Here is an 8,326-nt window from a genome sequence, read left to right as displayed (position 1 = left end):
ACACCAACCTACATTTTCTAGTTTATAATTAAACACAGGATATATATACATATAGTGCAGAGTTTGCAGCATTTCAACTGAAACTACAATGAGGTTAACATGCAAATGTTGGTTTCTTTTACAACAAAATGAAAGCAGATGTTTTAGTTTCATTTTCCCCACCTATTCTTACACCTGATAAAGCAACTGAGATATGACAAAAGAAGAAAAGAGAAAAACAAAGGTAGAAACAAAACACCTGAAAAACCTCAGTCTCTCTCAGTTTGCTTAGCGTGGTTGTCTTCTCTGCATTAATTGTTCACTTTCAAAGGAACATGAAACCGATTGTTGAATCACTGACCACATTGTGTGGATGGACGTCACACAATTTGTTTATCAAGCTGACTTTACAAAAATAATTTTTCACTGAAGGAGTTACGTCCTAGCGAAAGCATTTTTAATAAATCTTGAGGTTTGTTAGTCAGAGTACTTATTGCAATATCATTCACAGAAATATTTTACATTTTATGTTCCACTGTCCTTGAAATCCAGTGCTTCTGTGTTTTTAGTGACACCTTGTGGTCATAATTAAAACGTACACTATAAATGAGCATAAAGGAAATAATGTGTCAACTTTAATTGTTAAATAGGAATCAACTCCAGCTGTGACTTAATGCACATAATTTATTTTTCATATGCGTGTTCAGATGTTTTACAAAAGTTCATAAGAAAAAAACCACTGCTTCTACTTTTCTAACATTTGACATCACATATGTTTCTTTTGCACGAATAATAATAAAAAAGAATAAGCTGCTGCAGAAATAAATAGCATGGAAAATATTCACACTAAAACTTAAAGATACAGTTCACCCCCAAATCAAATTTATGTTGTTTTTCTCTGGAGTGTAAGTCTGAGTTGAAAAGTTTTGTAGATATCAACTGCATTTATTTGTAGTAATTATTCTATGATAATCCATGGTGTAGTCATGTGTTTATTTGGGCATAGAGCTGATACTCGGGTGAACTGTCTCTTTAAAGTGAATATAAGTATACTGTTTCTAGAGCCCAACCCAAGAGGACCCACATTCCCAGACTGAGGATTCCTGCAAAAAGTCCACTAAGCTGCATCGCCTCCGATCCAGAGATTGGGATATCTGTTGAGAGAAAAAGAAAGTAATTGAAATTGATTTAGCAGTAAGAATAGAAACAAGCAAGTGCTAAGGAGTTGTGCGTACCTTTAACTTCTACCATCTTGGTGGCCTCAGCAGAACGTCCAGCAGCTTTATTCTCTGCAATGCAGGTGAAATTTTGAAAAGTCCCAGGTAGTGAAGGAGTCCACCTGACCTCATTTTTATGAACTGAAAAGTAGGTTCCAACAGGGAAACCTCCCCTGAACTCCCACCTGACGGTGCATTCCACATTTAAGGTGCAGCTGGTCAGGCAGGTGAACTCACTTAACTGACCAGGAAACACAGTGTCAGGTCCGCTAATGCTGACCTTCCACTGATCATCTGCAAAAGATAAGAAGGCATGTTGCAGTTATGACAAAATACAGCCTTTCTTGTTCTGGTTTAATCTCTCTGTATCCTTGTACTTACAGCTGAGTAAATAGCCCAGGCTGACAACTGTTGTCTGTGATGTAGGCAGATACGTTTGACACTGGTAGAAACCAGCATCAGAGGGCAGCAGGGAGTCAAAGTGAAGTGTGAGGTTGTTTTGCTGAAGCCACATATTTTCACGCAGGGTCACCTCTTGTCCATCTTTATACCAGACTAGCTCTGATAGACCTTGTGGATCACCAAATCTGGCATCATGGCAGATGAGATTTAATGACTGGTTGAGAGATGGTACAGTGTTCAGCGGACTGACTTGTACAGATATTTGATCTGTACAAAAAGAAAACAGAAGTTTTTAATTCAAAAAGTGAGAATAAAAATATATACAGTAGTGTTAAACCACACCTCTTAATCTTTGCATTCAGTTGTCCCAGGTGTGTAAAGTCAAGCACCTAGCCATGCAGTCTGCCTTTACAAATATTTGTGAAAGAATGTGTTGTTCTACAAACATCACTGAATTTGAATGAGATGTAATAACATGCCACCATTGATAAAAATCAGTATGTGAAATTTCCTTCCTTCTGACTCAATAACTGCAGAGTTTTAAACCTCCGTTGGCATTAGCATCAGCTGAAAAACTGCGTGCCCAGGGCCTCATGACAGGGTAGGTGTAATCTGTTGGTAGCAAAGTAGTTTTGTCCATGTAGTGTGTCCTAATTATGTGTAACTCATACACACCTTGTTCCTGTCATCAAGGCAAAGAAATTGCTTTAAATGTGATTATAAATGGCATATTATTGAAATCTGAAGGTAAATTTACTTCAATTAAATTTAATTACTAATACTGTGATGATTCCTTTGACTCTGGCTGTTTGGTCTTCCGTTTCTCTGGTGTTACAGTGGGGCAAAAAAGTATTTAGTCAGCCACCGATTGTGCAAGTTCCCCCACTTAAAATGATGACAGAGGTCAGTAATTTGCACCAGAGGTACACTTCAACTGTGAGAGACAGAATGTGAAAAAAAAATCCATGAATTCACATGGTAGGATTTGTAAAGAATTTATTTGTAAATCAGGGTAGAAAATAAGTATTTGGTCAATAACAAAAATACAACTCAATACTTAACATAACCTTTGTTGGCAATAACAGAGGTCAAACGTTTACTATAGGTCTTTATCAGGTTTGCACACACAGTAGCTGGTATTTTGGCCCATTCCTCCATGCAGATCTTCTCAAGAGCAGTGATGTTTTGGGGCTGTCGCCGAGCAACACGGACTTTCAACTCCCGCCACAGATTTTCTATGGGGTTGAGGTCTGGAGACTGGCTAGGCCACTCCAGGACTTTCAAATGCTTCTTACGGAGCCACTCCTTTGTTGCCTGGGCGGTGTGTTTTGGATCATTGTCATGTTGGAAGACCCAGCCTCGTTTCATCTTCAAAGTTCTCACTGATGGAAGGAGGTTTTGGCTCAAAATCTCACGATACTTGGCCCCATTCATTCTGTCCTTAACACGGATCAGTCGTCCTGTCCCCTTGGCAGAAAAACAGCCCCATAGCATGATGTTTCCACCCCCATGCTTCACAGTAGGTATGGTGTTCTTGGGATGCAACTCAGTATTCTTCTTCCTCCAAACACGACGAGTTGAGTTTATACCAAAAAGTTCTACTTTGGTTTCATCTGACCACATGACATTCTCCCAATCCTCTGCTGTATCATCCATGTGCTCTCTGGCAAACTTCAGACGGGCCTGGACATGCACTGGCTTCAGCAGCGGAACACGTCTGGCACTGCGGGATTTGATTCCCTGCCGTTGTAGTGTGTTACTGATGGTGACCTTTGTTACTTTGGTCCCAGCTCTCTGCAGGTCATTCACCAGGTCCCCCCGTGTGGTTCTGGGATCTTTGCTCACCGTTCTCATGATCATTTTGACCCCACGGGATGAGATCTTGCGTGGAGCCCCAGATCGAGGGAGATTATCAGTGGTCTTGTATGTCTTCCATTTTCTGATGATTGCTCCCACAGTTGATTTTTTCACACCAAGCTGCTTGCCTATTGTAGATTCACTCTTCCCAGTCTGGTGCAGGTCTACAATTCTTTTCCTGGTGTCCTTCGAAAGCTCTTTGGTCTTGGCCATGGCGGAGTTTGGAGTCTGACTGGTTGAGGCTGTGGACAGGTGTCTTTTATACAGATGATGAGGTCAAACAGGTGCCATTCATACAGGTAACGAGTGGGGGACAGAAAAGCTTCTTACAGAAGACGTTACAGGTCTGTGAGAGCCAGGGATTTTCCTTGTTTGAGGTGACCAAATACTTATTTTCCACCCTGATTTACGAATAAATTCTTTACAAATCCTACCATGTGAATTCATGGATTTTTTTTCACATTCTGTCTCTCACAGTTGAAGTGTACCTCTGGTGCAAATTACTGACCTCTGTCATCATTTTAAGTGGGGGAACTTGCACAATCGGTGGCTGACTAAATACTTTTTTGCCCCACTGTATGTAGGAGACAGACAGCATGTGAGAGGCGAATCCCAACAGGATGGAGGAAGCAGCCTGTCGCCTCTCAGCTAATGATTTAAAAAGGGCTGTGAAGCTACTGCGCAGACATGCACATGGTTTAAGAATTTCAGTTTCATTTCATTAACTAAATTTCTGTTCTTCAAAACTCCTTTACCCATAACCAGTACATTTTAGAAGTACAGAATAAAAGTTACCTTTGTTACCTTCCACTATTTAATGTGACATTTAACTTGATGTACTCACTTGTAATTTCTACAATGGTGTCAGTACTTGTGTAGACTCCTGTCTGTGGATTGAAGACAGTGCATTGCAGTTTCACTGTATCATCCAGTCCATCTGGTGTCCAAGTTAATGTGCTCCCGTTGACTGTGCTGGCCTTAAAGGACCAGGTGTAGATGCAGTTTGGAAAACAATTAGATGAGCACGTGAAAGTAGTGGGGGAACCAGCTGTCACACTGCCAGTCCAAGAAATCTGCACCTTGGTCCCCAAACCTGGTAAACCTGAGGGACAGAGCAGTCAGGATGGCTGTAACACATACCAGTAAAAGCCACTCTGTGTCAACACTGGTACAATACTGGTTAAAAGCACAAAATAACTCAATCTGAGTATTAAATAATATATAATCCATTACTCCATAATGGATATCTATCTGCATAAGTATCAGTTAACTAAAAAGGTTAAGTGTGAGAAAAAGATGATGTAAGACTTATATTAGTATCAGCAGGTACTCAAAGCTGTCAAGTGTAGTTCTTAACCTACATGTATGTGATAGAAGGAAAGACAGGATTCAAACATTTTTTCTAAGAGCACATTTGAAGAAAAAAGTTCTGCTGTTTCCACAGATGTATGGTCAAATATAAACTTTGCTAACATACAAATAATAATGATAATTTACATGAAAACAGAAGTTAAAGAAGCAACTGTCTTTCAGCAGTCACTTAAATTAATTAACATAGTCAGCCAACATGAGTGACTGAGGAAGGCTGTTGCACAGTTTGGGCACAACAACCTCACAAACAGGATCACATAATATGAAGAAAAAGCTACTTTTCAATCCTTACTCAGTTAATTCATTCCATGTATTCTTAAATCACGAGGAAAAATCTTTACACTCAGAAGATGTTATGTAGGAATAAATGTGTTAAACATCTGCTAAAATAAACCCTGAATCAAAGCACAGAGACCTTTATTCTTGAGCCTCTTATTAGCTGTTTTATCAGTTACTTTGTTACTATTGTCATTCATGTTGATGGTCCGCATTTAAAAGAATAATAATAGAGTAATAACAGTGAACACAAATGAAATGTTCTCACCCATAAGTGCCACCAGCAGAAGACTCTTCCAACAGGATGTCACAGTAACACTTGCCATGTTTGACTCTGCTGTAGGGTTGCTTTACCTTCTTTGTTTTTATAACAGCTGTGAGTTACTGGGAGGAAGTTTTAAATCATTTACTAAATCTGTTAAAACAGTGCAGATTACAGTCACACTTTGATTTCACAACTGATGTTGTTTAATACTGGAATTTACGTGATGATGAAATCAGCAGAAGTTGGAAGTTTCCTGAAACAAGTGAGGAAAGAGGTCAAATAGAGTTCAAAGAATAGGTTCGATTTTGTTGTTGTTTTTTGCATGTATTATTTTTTTGTTTGGTTTTTATTTGTATTAATGCATGAACTAGTCAAGAGCTGCTTGAAATTGAAGATGTTTATAGTGCACTCCTCAAAGCACTAGATGGCACTGTCTCACAGGAGTATTTTAATTCTGGTTCCTTCTGCCTCTAAAAAACCTCTGCATTAAAAATATTCACCAAGAAATACCTGGACCTTTTGGTTTCTCTCAACAAGCCTGCAGATGGGTAGTAACACAGTAATAATGCAACATCCAACTATATATTTCTGTTCTCAGCTAATATTATAGTTATCTTATCTTTTCTAGCCCTCATGAATCTAAAACATTAGTCCTGTGATTGACACTTTGAACCTGATTACATAGAAGATAGAGTAGGAATTATGAAATATACCTAATTTAACTTCTGATGACAACACAATGATAAGCTTTTTATTATGTCAGATGTTTTCTGACACTAGTAGATGAGTCTTCCCTGCTGTCACACACTAAGATAATTCAGTAATTATCATTACTCAGATAGGTGGGGCTTTTGAAACAAGGGCAAAGACAAGCAGTAAAAGTTGCTGTCAGTCTGTTACTGGTATAAGTACAATAGAAAAAAAAACATTGTAATCTATGCCATGTAGACAGTACTGTGCAAACATCTTAAGTCATCCCTCATGTCTTTATATTTTGTTTCCAAAGAAGTCAAACTGTCTTGTCCTTTTTTAAAAAGTGGTCTTGGTCCAGGCTTTGTGAAAGTCTTTTAGAGCTCTTCACTACAATTCTTGTACCTGGCCATTTTTTTAAAGGAGTGTTTACTTTTTAATCCACTGAATTAAAAACCATTTTGCATTATGAGGCAGCTAACTCAAGCTGTCTACACAGCAAAGAACCAATCAGAAATTCTACTTTTAGACACTTAGTCACAAACCCATAATTTCTTCCCATTTCTTTAGTTGAATCTAGGGAAAATGTCAAAAATAACAAGTTTTACAATCAGAACATCACAAAGGCAGATATCTAACACTGATTTTCAGGCATGAAGAAGCTACAGTAATATTATTCAATGAAGGCCTGACAGCACAAGTCTGGAAAAGTACCACAACCACAACAAAATACTTCCAAAATGTAAGGCAATGGTTGAGAATACAGTGGAATGGTAGGGATAAGATTCAAGCCTTCAATACATACATCCTAATGGTCAGAGCTGGGCACAGAAGAGGATATATGTCACTGATGTCAACACACAAAAACTCCTCACAGTGGTGCTGGACACAACTGGGGTGTCCAGCTGAAGTCCAGCACGTTGAGGCTCTATGATCAGGATGATGGAGAAGTTCTTAGAGAAGTTCATCTGGTTCCCTGAGAATTTTTCTCCAAAAGTACTTTAGGTGGCTGAAGGCAAATGGTCATGAGGAACATGTCTGTGAAGGTTCTCAGTCATCCAGGTCATCGTAGTTGACCTTAGAACTGAAGAAGCCTCTCGGATGAGAGGTGAAACGTCTTCAAGTAACTTAAAGAAGTCCAGACGCTTTTCTTTGCAAGCTCCTTTGACGGTCATGAGGAACATGAGGAGAAACAATCATGGATGATCAAGTCCCTGGATATGATGTACCACTGACAACATAGGATGTAGCTGACATCAGGAAATCCAAGCAGTGGCTAAAAAAGGTTGGCCTAAAGGACAGCACAGAGGCACTAATCACAGCAGCACAATAATGGGCCCTAAGCACCAGATCCATGGAGGCAGGAGTCTAACACAGCTGACAGAACTAAATAGGCTGACTGTGCAAAGATGTCCTGGAGACTATCCAGCACATTGTAGTGGGATGTGTGTCCACAGTGGTACCAGAGGTAAAAGAAATACTGTGAGCTGTGACCATTAAACTTGAGGGACTAGCTCCAGCAGATTCAGGGCACAACAGAGGTCTCTGTTCAGAAGAGCACAAGAAAAGCAGAGTCATCCATTTTAGAAAACTTTCCAAAAGAACATCCCTGAGTCTGTTTGCTTGGTGAACTGTCACATTTGCCTTGACAGTATATATTTGGCAATGTGGTTAGCCAATTTAGCAGGCTTTGTCACAACACATTACCGGTACTTTTGGTACAGTGTTATCTGATTGCATTGTTGTGATAACAGGTTGGATAACCGGAATATAATTTATTAGCTGAACTTTGAATTTATTGCTGCAGTTTCATGCTGTGTCATTCCTCTAGATCTTGCATTGTTTGGCTACAACCTTATGTTGAGTGTATATCAAATACACTAACATCAGAAAAACAAAAAAGCATAAAAATTTAGGAATATACCTGAACTACATCCTTCTAAGTTCTTTTTGCAAGAGGGAGAGTGACATGTTTTTTTTTTTCATTTCCTCCTCTCTGGGTGTTACCACAGATATGCTTTATGATTGCTGCCTTTCTTTTTATTGTCCTTTCAACCATACAGTGGTACAGTACAGAGTGAAATGAGACAGTGTTCTTCCGAGAACCTGGTGCTACATGTGACATATAACGGACAAACACAGGACAGGACTAAAAAAAACAAAAAACAAAAAAAAAACCCAAACAAACAAGCAAACATCATGTCTTTTAATAAAATGATTATACATGTGTTATGGTCCTGAGTCTGACGACTCAGTGTTTTGTGTTTCC

The 8,326-nt window shown here is 39.1% G+C and overlaps 1 protein-coding gene across 1 annotated transcript; it reads right to left on the bottom strand.

The window, feature by feature from the left end:
- Window positions 1–645: 645 nt before the first annotated feature.
- On the bottom strand, window positions 646–5,429 carry LOC148100538 (uncharacterized). Its single transcript, XM_087847790.1, has 5 exons — window positions 5,371–5,429; window positions 4,300–4,557; window positions 1,578–1,865; window positions 1,215–1,490; window positions 646–1,133 (listed from the first exon to the last, which is right to left on the bottom strand). The coding sequence occupies exons 1-5, from the start codon at window positions 5,426–5,428 to the stop codon at window positions 1,012–1,014; spliced, it is 1,002 nt and encodes a 333-aa protein (XP_087703916.1). The 5' UTR covers window position 5,429; the 3' UTR covers window positions 646–1,011.
- Window positions 5,430–8,326: the final 2,897 nt, after the last annotated feature.

Source organism: Neolamprologus brichardi, chromosome 11 (assembly GCF_056152115.1).
Source record: "Neolamprologus brichardi isolate AB-2024 chromosome 11, ASM5615211v1, whole genome shotgun sequence".
Lineage (NCBI taxonomy): Eukaryota > Metazoa > Chordata > Actinopteri > Cichliformes > Cichlidae > Neolamprologus > Neolamprologus brichardi.
The sequence above is the reverse complement of the archived record's forward strand: the minus strand, read 5'-3'. Positions and strand labels throughout refer to the sequence as shown.

What these genes read in the sequence shown, in the direction of transcription:
- LOC148100538 (XM_087847790.1), bottom strand. Translation starts at nt 5,428, where the DNA reads ATGGCAAGTGTTACTGTGACATCCTGTTGGAAGAGTCTTCTGCTGGTG. An exon ending in CACCATTGTAGAAATTACAA is followed by an intron (nt 1,866 to 4,299) that starts GTGAGTACATCA and finishes CTTTTTGTACAG; the next exon opens with ATCAAATATCTGTACAAGTC. An exon ending in CCTGGGCTATTTACTCAGCT is followed by an intron (nt 1,491 to 1,577) that starts GTAAGTACAAGG and finishes TATCTTTTGCAG; the next exon opens with ATGATCAGTGGAAGGTCAGC.